Here is a 15,064-nt window from a genome sequence, read left to right as displayed (position 1 = left end):
AGCACCATAAGAGATTTCCTTTGATTCGTCGTGTTTCTATTTTGTCGTCCCGAGACAATGAAGATAAGGAATAAATTACTTCGAAAGGGGGGGGGGCAATTCAGACAAACTATTCGAGTCCCCTCTCATTAGTTAAATTCCGAGTAGTGGTAAATCTTAGGCCCAATTCTAGTGCAGTAGTTATGTTATACGAGTACTTAACACCTTTCATTTAAACTTCAGCCCCCCCCCCTCGGAAAAATACATCCGTTGTCAGCCATCCGGAGCCAAAATATCTTCATCCTAGTTCTTTATTGTGGAAGCGCTTATTTAAACGTTATTTAAACTTTAGACGTCCAAAATAAATGAATACCCCAATAACGAAAGAGAAACACGCAAAAAAAGAGAGAAAGGTCCATTTAACCAATTCCATGGGAAATTAAATTCAAACACAATCTCCATCAATAATAGCCCTGAGTAAGTCACAGGACTCCACTCCAGATAATTACTATTCGAAACAAAAATGTTTTTTATTTCATTCAGTTTTCCCCTATTTTTGTATAAAAAAAAATTATTGCGGCACATAAACTACTTAGATAACTCTTTTATTTGAGATTTATCTTTAAGATTCCCCCTCGCCAGTTTCCTGGGCAATACTGTTGTTTCGGTTTCAAGCGTGGAATTGATCCTATTAGGGTCTTCCGCATTGTCCGAGTCGATGATTAATGGCTCTGATCCTGCTTATCGCTTGGAACGAATAAAAAAATTCCTACCTAGTATGAATGTCAAACATCGTTCTTTGAACCCGTATAATGCCCTAGACACTGGTCGGTGTGAAAATTCAATAAAAACGTTCAAAACTATTACGGGGGCTTTTTGCTCTCAAAATCAAAGTAAATGGAGGAAGTACCAGACAGTTCGTTCTAACGAACTAAAAGAGGAACAACGGGGGCTAACATTTAGTCTTCAGAGTGGAAACACCTATTTGGATTCACTCGCTTTGGACAGAATTAATTAAGAGCTTTGAACATGAATTAATTCAGTGACCCTAGCTAACTCATCTTTAATCAGCGATAATATATCAAAACCTATTCCAGTTCAAAAAATGGCAAAGAGAGTATGCCAGGAACGCAGATTAAGAGTTACTGTTAACTCTATTTAGTGCAGTAGCTGTGAGTTTTACTTCCATGAACATAGCTCCGGTATAGAACGTTCTAAGTGGTCAAATCATTGGCTTTGCCTAGATTGTACTACAAAAGAAGATACTAATGACAAGGTAGAACCCTTTGATGACTCTTTGCGTTATTTCACCAAGACCCCGTCTACCCTTAAGACACCTCCACGCCACCCATCGGGAAGTGACCTATTCAACATTTCGAAGGAAGTGAGGTCATCACCCTTTTCGTCTCTCAAATCAATTCCTTGCCAAACCAGTTCCATGCCCCAGGACAGTCCCCCCTCAACCACGTCCGATGTGTCCTGCCAAACAAATTTCGTTTCAAAAACAACTGTTTTCAGTTGCCAAACCCCTGACCAGGCTACAGAATTCAAGACCTGTGCTTCCTGCCAGTCCAACTTGTTAAACAATGTCCCTGCTGCACCTAAAACAAGATACCTTCTCCCTCCAATGCAGCGGTTATTATTATTGATGAGTGAATTTGAAAATGTTATTATAGAAATGTCCACCCTAACCACTTCAAAAAGTGTTACAGTTGGTAACCCCTAGTCTTTTCCTATCCAAGAAAAGGAGAAATCACCAATTTCTGTTAAAACCAATATTAAAACAAGACTTCTTGATGCTAATGTCACTCCTGATAACATCATCAAAAATCAAAATTTAACAGAAGACAAGGTCAACGACAAAATTATAGATACTAATTTAGTGATTTCTGTTTCAACTAAGATATAAAGACAAGTTTATGTGTTTAAAGGATTAAACTGTCTTGCTTTTAATCCCCTCTCAGGCACAAGTGTTCAAGGTCAAGTTCATTCTGAAATTGACCCTAATTATGCATGTAAAACTAGGTGTGAGTTCAATACTAGTGATGAACTATCCAGGAAACAAGTTAATGCTAATAAAAGTATATGCAAATATGCCTGGAGAGGGGTCTGCAAGAAGGAAGAGTCGTGCAAATACCTTAACTTTTGCAAGAATTATTATTTGAAGAATTAATTTTGCGTCCCTGGGTGCAAACTATTGCTTTTCAGGGTGTGTGAAGGTTTTAGAAGTGGGCTTTGCTTTGGTGAATGCAGTCAAATCTACTTGAAATATGGATACAAATCTTTTAAAAAGCCCTTAAATAGTGTGGAAAAAAAAATTTAAACCCAAAGTCAGCACCCCCTCCACGTCCTTCTCTTATCAGTTTGGACCTGTCAAAAAACGATTTACATCAAGCCTTCCCACCATTACATCAAAGGTCAGTGAGATACTACAAGCAGTTCAGCTCAACGAAAACAAATTCTCCCCCTTCCAACGGTGCCAATAAAACTCTGTCAAAAAACGAGAGTCACCGAGCCTGTCATGTAACACACCAGTGTCCATTGAAGCACCACCACCAGCTTATTCCGGGGACTTTAAGACCCCCACCGTATTCTATCACCAAAAAGAAGACCCTTCTTCCATCCATTCGGGTTATGGAAGCATCGAATTACGTGACTCTAGTGTAAACCTGTGTTTTAGTTCTAACTTATGTCCCCCCAAATCACTACTTAATAATATCCCCATAATTTGTCCGCTGTCCTCCTTTTCTCTCAAGCCGGGTCCAGCCCTGCCTTTTAATCCTGCTTCTCAAACGAATCCCAGCCTTCATCCCGAAAAAGATGCCTCTCCTTCCTCTCCCAGATCCACGGTCCTCCCACCCCCCACTGCCACCTACAATTAACAAACAAAAAACTGCCCTCTTTAGTAACCGTTTTACTTTCCCAAAGTTGCTTGTTACGAACGCCGAAAGCCTGAATTTCGACAAATTGATCGAGCTAGAGGCCCTCGGTCAAGTACACAAAATTGATGTAATTGCCGTAACTGAGGTCCAAGCAAAGAACCCTGATTTATTGAAAATTAATAACTACTCCCAATTCATAAAACTTCGTCCCCATGATCACCCCCTAGGTAAAAAGGGAGGTGGAATACTATTATTTGTAAATAATTATCTTCTTCCTAAATTGATTCGTACTCCTAACCTTCCAGATTACGATGAAATCATTTGAGTAAGTGTAAGACCCAAAGTTTTACCACACCCCTTTAATTTGAGTGTGTTTTGCTGCTTCTATTATTCCCCTGATCAAAATACTGCACAAAGACAGTAATTCTAACAACAACTGCATAGTAGTGCCGACTTTGTCCTATGCAAATTCCCGAACGCCGGTATTTTCTTAGTAGGTGATGCTAATGATCTAAAGTTAAGTCCCCTTTGTAGTTCCCTAACTTAAAACAAGTAGTGAAAATACCAGCTGCAAAAGGTAATTCTACTCTTGATTTGATTTGCACCAATTTGCACGCTTTCTAGATCCTTCCTGTCCCCCTTGCCCCCGTTAGGAGAAATTTATCAATTTTGTTTATTAATAAAGCCTCTCACCATCTTTAATCATACTTTTTCCTGTTACTAAGTTCTCTTATCGCCCAATTTCCAATGATGGCCTTTACACATTTGGATCTTGGATTACCAATGAAAACTGGCTGGCCCTCAAAGGAAAAAACGACATTAATTTTAAAGTTTCCGAATTCCAAAATCTGATTAAAACAAATACATAAATTCCTTCCCTGTGAAAAAAGTAAAAACATGTTCTAATGACAAACCATACATTAATAGCCAATTGAAAAAAACTAATTAGAATTAAATTGAATCTACTAAAGAGTGGTAAAACATCCGAAGCGAAATCACTGGGTAAACATATAAAAAAAGAAATACGTAAATCTGCTTCTTCATATTACAAATGCAAAGTCCAGGATTTATTTTATACAAAGCCAAAACAATGGTATAATAGAATAAAGAAAATTTGTGGGAAAACACATAAGAATATAGACTTCCATTTCCAAGAAGACCCTTCAGTTACAGCCAATGATCTGAACAGGTTTTTTTCTTCCATAGTTCAGAACCTCCCTCCCCTTTCTTTTGACACTCCTTATGATTTGTGATATCTCAATTTTCCCGTTATTTCGCCCTCGGATGTGGAGCCAAAAATTAAGAACATTAAAAAGTGTAGTACATGTCCATTAGACATTCCGATTGTACTAATTAAAGCCTTTGCCGACAATCTCTCAGAGCCTTTGTCCTTACTTTCTAATGAAATTACCTCTACTGGTAAATTTCCAAATTGTTGGAAATTAGGTTTTATTACTCCCGTAAAAAAGAAAGATAATAATCAATATTTTAATGGTGTCCGTCCCATTGCTCTTACTCCAGTTTTTTCGAAGTTATATGAAAGCTTTTTAGCTGAGTGGTTGAAAGTAAAGATAATCCCAAATGTTGACCAAAGATAATTCAGAAACCTACGCTCTACATCTACTACCCACTATATTGTTCACCTTATGGACACAATATGTAAAACACTCGAAAACCCCAATACCTGGCTCAATGTTATCGCTGTTGACTTGCAAAAAGCTTTTGATTTAATCAACCACAATATACTATTAGAAAAGCTATCTAATTACTTTCAAGTTGACCCTTATTTAATTAGAATAATTGCGTCTTTCCTCTCTAACCCAACGCAAGTCGTGAAATACCTGAATGTATATTCTGATCCGCTCCCAATTTATAAGGGTGTGCCCCAAGGAACCGTCTTAGGTCCAATTTTGTTTCTTACAATGATAAATAGCCTTGGTGTTTATTTCCCGGATAGATGGAAATTCTTTGATGATCTAAATGTCTTAGAGACATGTTCCAAAAATTCCAAAAGCAACCCAATGTACATGTTAGAATCCATATCAGCCAAAGCTCTCACTGATGACTTGAAAGTCAACCCTTTCAAACAAACTGTTCGTATTAATAATTTCCCTAAGACTCCTCCTTCTTTCTCTTGCGCAATCCCCCCTGAAAATTCCGTAATCACCATGAAATCGCTGGGTGTTTCCATCTCTAGTGACTTAAAATTGGATTCCCATATTAATGACTTATTGAAATGTATAAATGCCATATTTTACCTTCTTAAACACCTTAAAAAATTTAAATTCCCTAAATTGTACTATTTAAGGATTTTACTGTCATTTGTTCGCCCAACCCTTGAGTAAGCTTGTCCTGTTTGGCATCCTGGGATTTCCATTGAATTGTCGAATAGAGTAGAAGCAGTACAAAAAAGGTGCCTAAGAATTATCTTCAATGAGGGTAAAGTACCTTATGTTTCGCTTCTTAGGAGAGCTAATCTTGTCACCCTTAAGGAAAGGACAGCAAAAATTACCTTGCGTTTTCCTAACAATGCTCTTCATAACCCTCGAACAACTCCCCTTTTCCCTGGTCAATATTCACCCCTTCGACCCCGCCTCCCGAGTTCTGTGTCAACAAAAATCCCCCTTCTCGCCCCAATAAGAGTTTGCACAGAAAGATATAGAAGAACTTTTATCCCTTACAGAGTTGACATTTTCAACCACTGACTCTCCGCGGCCTCCCCCCCCCTCACTCACTCTTTACCACATAGTTATTAATTTTAATGCCCATTTTGCAAATTTGGAGGTTTTATATTTATGTTCGTTAAGTGACCAACTAACTTCTGTTTTTCTTTTAATTATAATTTATCCCCTAGTTAATTTTGAGAGTTTTTTTTTTGTTTTTTTTGGGGCATTTTTTCTGACTTGACATTGGCCTTCTAATTTTATGAGTTTACTTTGTACTTTGTTTTTGTTTTTAACGTTTTTACGTATTTGACATGGACCCTTTTATAATTTTCTGTTGTTGTTTGATTGTTTGTTTTTGTTGTTCTTTCTTCGCTGTATTTGACGCTAAACTGCGAATTCGGCCCTTTTGGGCTTGTGATAGCCATTTTTCAGCAATAAATCTTATCTTATCTTAAATGGGGAATCCTCGATAATAATTAATGCTTCAAAAGAATTGACTTTTAATGCTGATTTCAAATATATAAAATTCATTAAGTTTAAATTTACCTATCAAAAGCTACGAATCAATGGTTCTAGAAAATCAGGACAGGGGTCATTCGTACGCAAATTAAAAGTGCTCGTTCCCTTTTTAAGTAGCCAAAAAAATTTTGTCACAAGAAAGAGGCATTTTCTGCCAATTCTTCGCACAAAAACTGAGGGATACAGAACTTTAAATATCTGAGATAGCCAATTGATTTAAAATTATTGAATACCTATATATTAGGCTTTCCAGCTTCAGAGGCAGTAATACCGCGGGATGGCACATTTGTTTATAAAGAGCCACATAATCTATACAAAATATATGGTTAATATAGCCATCTATTTTAAACCTTCATTTAAACAAGTTGATCCGCTTGACATTTGATAAAATCATGTACAGTGCTAACTCCAATGAAATCAATTTATATATTACACTAAATTTATATAAATTATACTAAGAAAAAGGTCCGAATGTTTAGGCTTTACACCTAGAAATCTTGACAAACGAAATAAGGTCAAATCATGGTCGTCCCCTTTAGGGCAACTTAGTAAGTTCAAATTCTCAAGTTTCCTTAAGTTCAGTGGCATCGTTTTGGAGGGGTAAGGGGGACAGTTGCCCCCCAATAATTTGGAGAAAAAATTATTATTTAGCCAATACTTCTAGACTCTCCGAATATGGACCCCTCTTGCCCCCCCCCCCAAATAAAAATACTGGAGCTATGCCCTGTTTAAGTTGAATTTCCTTAAGGTCTACTCATTAATGTCATTATAATTAGCATTATTCATTAATATAATTTATGTCACTAATAAATCATTAATATCATCACAGCTATTGCCAGAAAACAGGCACTTCATGCACTAAAGTGCTTATTGACAGTTTCTGTCACAACGTGGCCGGGGCTACTTTCATCAATGCATATGGCCCACAATCATCACCTTTTTTATCCCATTCATTCCTAAAATTAGGACAAACTGGCATACACTGAGTCTCCACTTATAGATCCCTACCCAGAAATGTTGAGAAACTGCTCTTGAATAAGACCCAGCATACTTATTTTCCCATCATCTAAACCCTAAAGTAATTTTTATAGATCCGAACCAAATGTAACATTGACAATAAAATTGTACCATTCATGTGGTGAAAGGTAAATAAATACACAGAATAAAGATGTCGGGACGGGTAGCAATTTAGAGTGATATAAAATGCTAAGTACCAATAAGTAATACCAAATTATCTACAACTGGTTGTTCTTTCCGGGTTTATATTTTGACAGGGTTTTATTTACAAAAATTCCAACAACCATAATTTCCCTCTGTAGCAGACTTAGCTACACTGTTTATTTGCAGAACAAATTGATGAATTTGACGTAAAATACGGAAATAAAGTAAAAAATTTTGTGAGAGGCGTGACCCTAGCTAATCTTTAATTTTTTAAGACAGCCATCTGAGGCTGCTTTATCAATTCCGACCGGTATATTTCATTCAAAGAAATATTTTCTGAAGTTTTCTTAAAAAGGAAAACACTTTAAAAGAATACCAATTGTACGTAGTACATAAGAGATAAATAGCTACTTGGTAAGCACAATCTTGCAGGCCGAAAAAGGAATTTTTCAATTCTGATCCAAAACAGACATAAATTTGAGGGAGGAGTAATGGATTTTACGAACTGGTGAATCATTTTTGACAGCTCCTCTACTGACTGAGATCAAGATTCTAGCAAGAATAAGTAAGAAACGTGAATCAGTGTAGTTTGTGCCATGATTACACGAAGCGAAATTTTTTCATCAGTGAGTGGTGAAAATTGAAACAAAGCCCCCTCCTTTACCCATATGCGGTGCCTCTGTGTTTAGTTTCGTTAAAATCGCTGACCTTTCACAAATAACATCTTTTAAAAAATCATGCACATTCTCTAATGTTATCAACTTTTAGGGGACAGTTCCAAAGACAATGGGTATAAGTATTTGAATCAGCATAGAACACGGACTATTTTGAACCATAAACTATTTTCGAAATTAGTCTTTCTCACCTACGGACGAGAAACTTTCCATTACTCTCCCCCCCCCCATTACCCAAAGAAAGTCTTTCTTACTGAGCAATATTGAATTTGCCTACCAGATCAAAATAGAACTCTGGCCAGAATAATTAACTCACCTGTACCACTGCGATCTTCAATTCGTCTGATATATCAGAGACAAAATTTGAGATCTGTCGCATAAGCCTATCTACAGATGACTCATTGCATGTATTCAGCAGCGTCGTATTTGCCAGAGTGGCCACTAAACGATTACTATCGGTGCAAAGATTCTCCAAATCGAGATTGCAAGGAATGACTATGTCAGGATGAATCATTGATACCTAAAAATACATATCATACAGTTTCCGTGTTAACCGAATACGAGAGGAAAGAAGAGAATGGGACGGAGAAGATAAATAGACGTATGTTCATATTCTAGCTATACTATAAAAATGTAGTATTTTGATATTTTTATTGCTTTAACCCCCCCTCACCTCCCCCATCACCAAATATGAATGAGAAATACTCCTTAACAAAAAGGCCTGGACTTTCACAAAGCATAAAACACTGTAAAATTGTGGAGCAAAGCCTTAGCTAATAGGGAATTACTGCAATTTTACCAATTTTTGCGAAAACTTACCGAAAGACGTGCAGTGGACGTGTGCTGGGTTGAGAGTTCTTTGTCCAAGGGGCACGGGTTCGATCCCTGGCGTGACTCTGTAAGCTTAGCCAAGTCGACCCAGCTCTAAATGGGTACCTGGAGAAATCTGGGGAAGGTAAGCAGGAAGGGTGTGCGAAAGCGCAGGATGGCTGCCCCCCAGCCCCCCATTGCACTTCCTGGCTGAAGGGCCACGAAACGGAGATCAGCACCGCCGGTTTGGACCTTAAGGGTCTAGTGCCGTCATACTTACTACTTTACTACTTGCTTACCGAAAGACTCCCCTTTTACACGATTTTAAACAAATAGCTCGTCCCTAGAGTATTTTGTCTAGGCTCAAACATTTCAGTCAATGACACCTCTGGTCCCCTCCTTAATGTATCTAGTTTTATGGCAAAAAAGAAAAAGAAAAAAACATACCGATAAATTTTGGATATTAACGAATTTTTATTGAACGTTCAATAGAGTAAATACAACAGCGCTGCATAGGAAGAATTTAGGCGATTCAGTCTTCCCTCCAAAATGCAAGGAATTGCAAGAAATTATACAGTAGCATATATTTAAACCCGGACCTTCGTTTTGAATAATCCTTGGAATTCTGTAAACGTAAAGCCATGCAAGAACAATGCTATGTAAGTGGTCATGTGAGCCACTCTCATCCCTGAGAGTGACCCACAGGATTGTATCGGAATGATGAGAGAATTCTTGCATAAAAATACATTTTCCGTATTACTATCCCCCAATTGCCCCAATATAATTCTTCTCCCCTTCAAGGGGCGGAATCATGGAAATCTATACAAAACATTTGGTTAATGAAAAATTTATTTACGTTAGAATAAAAAAAATCTTAAAACAATTCCAAGGATTAGCTATAGCATCACAAACACCACTCAAGTAGTTCCATAGAATCAAGTCAAGAAACTGTAGTCCTTAAACTAGTTTAAAATCCAGAAATTGGTTAAAAACGGGAAAAACACAAGTTTGTTTTCAATAAGGGGAACCTTTTCGCCCTCTTAGATTTTTCAAAAGAAAAAAAAACAACAAAATTACTACTTACTGAGAACATTAAGATTATGTTAATTTAGAAAAAAAAAACAATTAGTTCAAAAATTGTTTTCCAAATTTGCCCAGTAGCTAGTCCAAAATTTGAAAACATACAAAAAAAATTTGTTTTATATAAAATATAACAACCTATTTATAGAAGATAGGAAGACGCTCATTCCTTCCTCCCTGGACTTCCAGATATATTCCTGTCTGGGATAGTGATTCTTCTACATAATCAAAAAAGTTATGTATTTAAACATAAGTTATGTATTTATCTAGTTCGTAATGCTTAGCTTTGATTAAGCCCGGCCAAAAGCAAAAACTATGAACCCGTAACTAGAAACATTTTGCAATGGCATTTGGATAGAAATTATCAAGAAGTGTCATTCCAGCTTAGGGCTAAATGTAAAAAAAAGAAAAAAATTAGTTTAAGGATAGAGAAGAAAGAGAATGAGGCAACTCACCATATTCAGTGTCCTAACAGCTGCATATCTCAAAACCGCCTTACTGTTAGCCAAAAACAACTGCAGAACCGAAACAGCTGCCTTGAGAGAATCCGAGGGTTGATTCTTCAAATTTACAATTGCAGCTGCAGCTTCATACCCAACAATGTCGTGTTTGTGACGGGTACAAGTTCGCAGGAAATCAATTAAATGTTTTGATTCATCTCCATCTTGAATCAGCTTTGCAACCATACGAATCTTCAAAAGAAAAATAGAATATACAAGCAGTTGACAGCGCACTTATTTTCTCTGGGATTCCTCTAGGATTGTAGGACATTTTTTAATTCGTTTTTGTAATCTCATCTTGATCTGTGAACCCAAAAATGTACTATATGTCTAAATATCAATGCCCTTTTCCCCATCAACTGATTTTAACCATTTAAAACTCATACAAAACGAGCACTGAAACTAACAAGAACAGTGGAAAATCTTATCATATCAATTTGTTCTTACAAAAAGTTTCTTGAGCACATGGAAAAAACATAGAGAGAGAGAGAGAGAGAGAGAGAGAGAGAGAGAGAGAGAGAGAGAGAGAGAGAGAGAGAGAGAGAGAGAGAGAGAGAGAGAGAGAGAGAGAGAGAGAGAGAGGGGGGGGTAGAGACCCAGCCAGGAACTAATATATTTGCAAGATTCAGAGCGAAATCACAAAAATGTCTTTATATTACTACGTGCACTCTTCATTAAAGGCTTTAGTTAAAAGACTTTTTTTTAAGTATTACCTTGGATATATGAAAATATTTAGAATTCCACTAAATGTCTATATTTTCAGTGGGTTATCTATTAACTCATTTCCATTGTATTTCAAAAACTCATTTACATAGTATTTATAAAGACCTACAGAGTAATTATTTCCAATATTTTTGACACTTCCTCTAACTTTACCATAGTAGATACCTCTTCTTTTGCTTTTAAAATTATCAAAATTATATCATTGTTTTTTATATCCTTTTCTAAAAACTAGCCACAGATTAGGAAACTTTTTTCCTTTGGTACCAATAGCACCGCTCCTAGAACCCTAGTTTCCTGCATTAGTCCTGCCAGTATTAAATTTACAACAGCGTCATCAACGATATTATCGTGTTTTGTTTTGTTGATGTTAAAGTCATCTGATGAAGCTGAACCTTACTTCTGCTTGTATTGTTGCTATTTTTTGTTTTGTTTTTTCCACTATCTATGTTCATTATACTTTATGTTCTGTTCGTCGTATTCAACATACTTTAAGGTAACACCAACTACCGTCATTATCACCCAACTGGTTATCAATAGGTTGTTACACAGAACACATTACAGCAGTCTATTAAAATTGCAACCTTCCGCATCCACCAAGCCCAGGCAAAGACTCTACTACTAAAATCTTCCCAAACTAAAAGACTTGAAGAGCTTCCTAATCAAGTCCCAATACCTATCTTTAGGTCCATTCCTCCTACTTAAATGACCAGATTCTACCCCACCTAATTATATCTTTCCTAACCCTTCGACTCCAAAACACTTAACAGGCCTCGTTCAAGACGACTGTGTTAAAACTGTCTCTCAACGTCGAAACATTTCATGTTACGCTTCAAGAGACATAATTTACTATAATGGTTTTGGTTATGCGAATTTATGAAAGGTCGATTCCAGCACCAGTATTCCCCACATAAGCAGATATTTCCTTCCTGAGATAAGGACCAAGCACAGAGCTTTTGGGTAAGCAGAAACCCAGAATCACATCTTACCATTAGAATAAAATACAATCTTAAAACCACATTGGATATACGTGACGTATGAAACCAAGAAAGGAAAGGGTATAATAAATGAAAAATAAAATCAAACAGGTGAGAAAACGAAGATTTTGTCAGCCAGTAGCAAAATATGAAGACGAAAAACAAGACAATATTTCGATAAGGACCTCCACCAAATTTTCCTCAGTGCTCATAAAAAAAACACAACAGAAAAAAAACAACTAAATGTAATATTTCGAAGCGAACTTGACAAGAGGAGAAAAGATACTGAATCAAAAAACCAGTCAGAAATAAATGAAAGAGAATTCTGTATAAAACAAGGCATCTTCAACGCTAAGAACATGGATAATATCTAAAATAATCTATAAAACCTAAATCAAATAAAATCTAAAACTAAGAAAAAACAACTTATTGTTTTTGTTGCCAAATAATCCTTTTTTTAGCTTCCACTGATGCAATTCTCCTTGGTCTTATATTTAATTTAGTCCCCTGTTTTTTTTTTGTTTTTTTTTGTGTACATTCGTTTAACTTTCACTTCGAAGTGAAGTTTTAACAGAAACATTTAAGCAAAAGAGTCGAGCCAAAAAGTCACAAAATTCTACTCACTCCCCTCAAAATTCCTACACCCACGACCAGCATCCAGTGCACTGGATTTAGTGGGAGAAGTATTAAGACACGGCTTTGCACCTTGTTAATTCTGCGTGACCAAGCAGAAAGCTACTCATAGGATGTCCCAGGCTGATTCTATAACCTATAGAAAAGTTGACTTAGAACGAAAGAGAAAATTTCTTTATGTTTTCTATGTAATTTAGTATGGAGACCCTTTTACTGTCTCATTTAGATTTACTCAAATTGGTCTATAAAAAAAGGATTTTTTTTTTGTCATTTATAAAGTAGGTCCTTAATTTACGGAATATCTTTGAAAACGTACTGAGTTCGTGGCCAATCAACAACATTGATTATAAATCCTAGATTTAGTAAAGATTGGCTTTTGAAGGGCCAAATTACTGATTTAACAAGGCAATGTTAATTCCATTTTTATTTTCATCCCTCAATTTTTATTACAACATAATACATCCAACTCAATAAAAGGAAGAAAAAGCAGACAAATGCTTAACATGTTAAGAAAAATAAACATTTTTTTTTCAAACAAAGGAGAGCTCAGATATTGGGAGAAAACCAGATTTGAACTTATATAAAATCCCCTTCTGTTACCAAATGCCACAATAAACGAAGATGATGAAAAAAAGAAAAGTTTAGAAAAACAAAAAAATAAAAAGAGAAAAGGGAACAAAAATAATAACAATGATTTAAAAATCAAATGCATAATAACAGGCAGATTGGAGAATACAATGAAACAACAGTACTTCTTATAAATGAGGTAGAACTGTTTTTTCAAATTACGCAAGTTTGGGACAAAAGCGGCTTTCACACTACATACATAATTTTGTATGCCAAGTGTTTAAGTTATGTACTGTTAACTATACTGTATCAAATTTCAACAAGTCGTTTCATACTAGGCAAACACACAATTCATAAACCATCATAATCATCATTTAAAATAATCACAGTAAAGCTATTTAAGAAAATTTAGAGAGTGGAACGGTGACGGAGATTCAAGCTTTGATCAAGCGAGGAAAAAAAATTCTAGGAAACGTTTATAAAGTTTATTTTCAAAATGTATTACTTGCTCAACAAGAAATCCCATTCTGTTGCTGATACATTGAGTGGAGCTCTCCCTGAACCTAGAGGGTGGCAGATGTCGCATTATACTCGGTACGGTCAAAGGTCAGAAGGACTACAATTTTAAGCCAGGAATGGTTCTATTGGCAACCGTGTCATCTGAGACCACCAAAGGGTTCGATGTCAGATTTCACGGTACCATCAAGGACTTCGACTAGCCTCCATGCCTTTTTTCTAGCTTGACTGTGGTTTGCAATGAAAGGTCCTATAAATAAGAAGTTATCAGGTCCGCGACATTCATCGCCAAACCAGGAGAGACGGTGACGGTAAGCGATGGTTTCCAGATCAAACCTCTATCTGCGACATTCTCTTATTATTTTATTCGTGACTCGATGATTATCATAATTATTCATTATTTTAAGAAATAATATTGTTATTTTATTGGGTATGTATCTCAGGCATCTCTGATCGAACAAGTTCAGAGCCTGAGTTTTGGGTACTTTAATCCACACAGTTGCGAAAAGACCGAGGAAGCTGCTGATATGCGAGCGCTGACTTCATGACTGCGTCCACCACCAATGTCTTCAGATTGAACCAAGGGATTTGAACTTCTCAGCTAGCTCAAACTGGAGGTGATTCAGTACTACATTGGTCATCATTTCGTCGTCTCAATACTGATATTTAATCCTAAGGGAGAACATGCTACAGGTACCCTTTGGAGCATGCCCCGTGTTACCAGCGCCCAACTACCTAGCAGCGAGACATCATCCGCGTAGCACAAATCGGTGACGACAAAATAAGGGCTCATGTTGATTTCACCGCAGCTTTGCAGGGAATACTTCAAAATCCAATCCATTAGGAAGTTGAAAAGCTCTAAGGAGGATGCAAAGTTGTGTCACAGCAAATTCAAGATAACAACAAGATAGGATTTTCCCGCTGATTTGGGTGCAGGCTCGTGTGCTTGTGCTAAGACTTTTACTAAACGTAACATAAAGTTACGCGACAAAAATTTGTAGGTAGGTCTCGATTCTATTCGACGCTGCCGGAGCTTGCTCCGTATGGTTACATACTGTACCGCAAAGTCTTAAGTTATGCTAGTTAGAAAGGTTCTATGGTGTAGTGTGAAAGAGCCATAACAAGAGTTTGCCTCAAACCTTATGAATACACAAAAATCGACTCCTATTATAAATAGGCCGTTTAGATCACCTTCACTACGAGCTAATCAAAACTGTTCAATATTTGCCTGAGAATTCTACCACAGATTTCCAAATAGATCACCAGAGAACTGACAATACTACCGGGTGCAAAATTGCACCTCTGGTTACAATTGAACCGTAACTTTTTGAAAATGTTCAACGGTGTTTATAAGATTTCTCCTACCCTGCCCCATATACG

General features: G+C 36.7%; 1 protein-coding gene across 3 annotated transcripts in view; it reads right to left on the bottom strand.

Annotated features, from left to right (window-relative positions):
- The window catches only part of LOC148954085 (coatomer subunit gamma-2-like), a 66,453-nt gene that overhangs the window by 3,790 nt on the left and 47,599 nt on the right, over positions 1–15,064 (bottom strand). For all 3 annotated transcript variants that reach the window (XM_089086911.1, XM_089086910.1, XM_089086912.1), the window contains exons 6-7: positions 10,227–10,463; positions 8,198–8,401 (exon numbers count right to left, since the gene is read on the bottom strand). In XM_089086911.1, the coding sequence (XP_088943037.1) occupies positions 8,198–8,401; positions 10,227–10,463 (441 nt within the window). The remainder of the gene's footprint in view (positions 1–8,197; positions 8,402–10,226; positions 10,464–15,064) is intronic.

Source organism: Artemia sp. Qi Xiang Cuo, chromosome 3 (assembly GCF_049724085.1).
Source record: "Artemia sp. Qi Xiang Cuo chromosome 3, ASM4972408v1, whole genome shotgun sequence".
NCBI lineage: Eukaryota > Metazoa > Arthropoda > Branchiopoda > Anostraca > Artemiidae > Artemia > Artemia sp. Qi Xiang Cuo.
The sequence above is the reverse complement of the archived record's forward strand: the minus strand, read 5'-3'. Positions and strand labels throughout refer to the sequence as shown.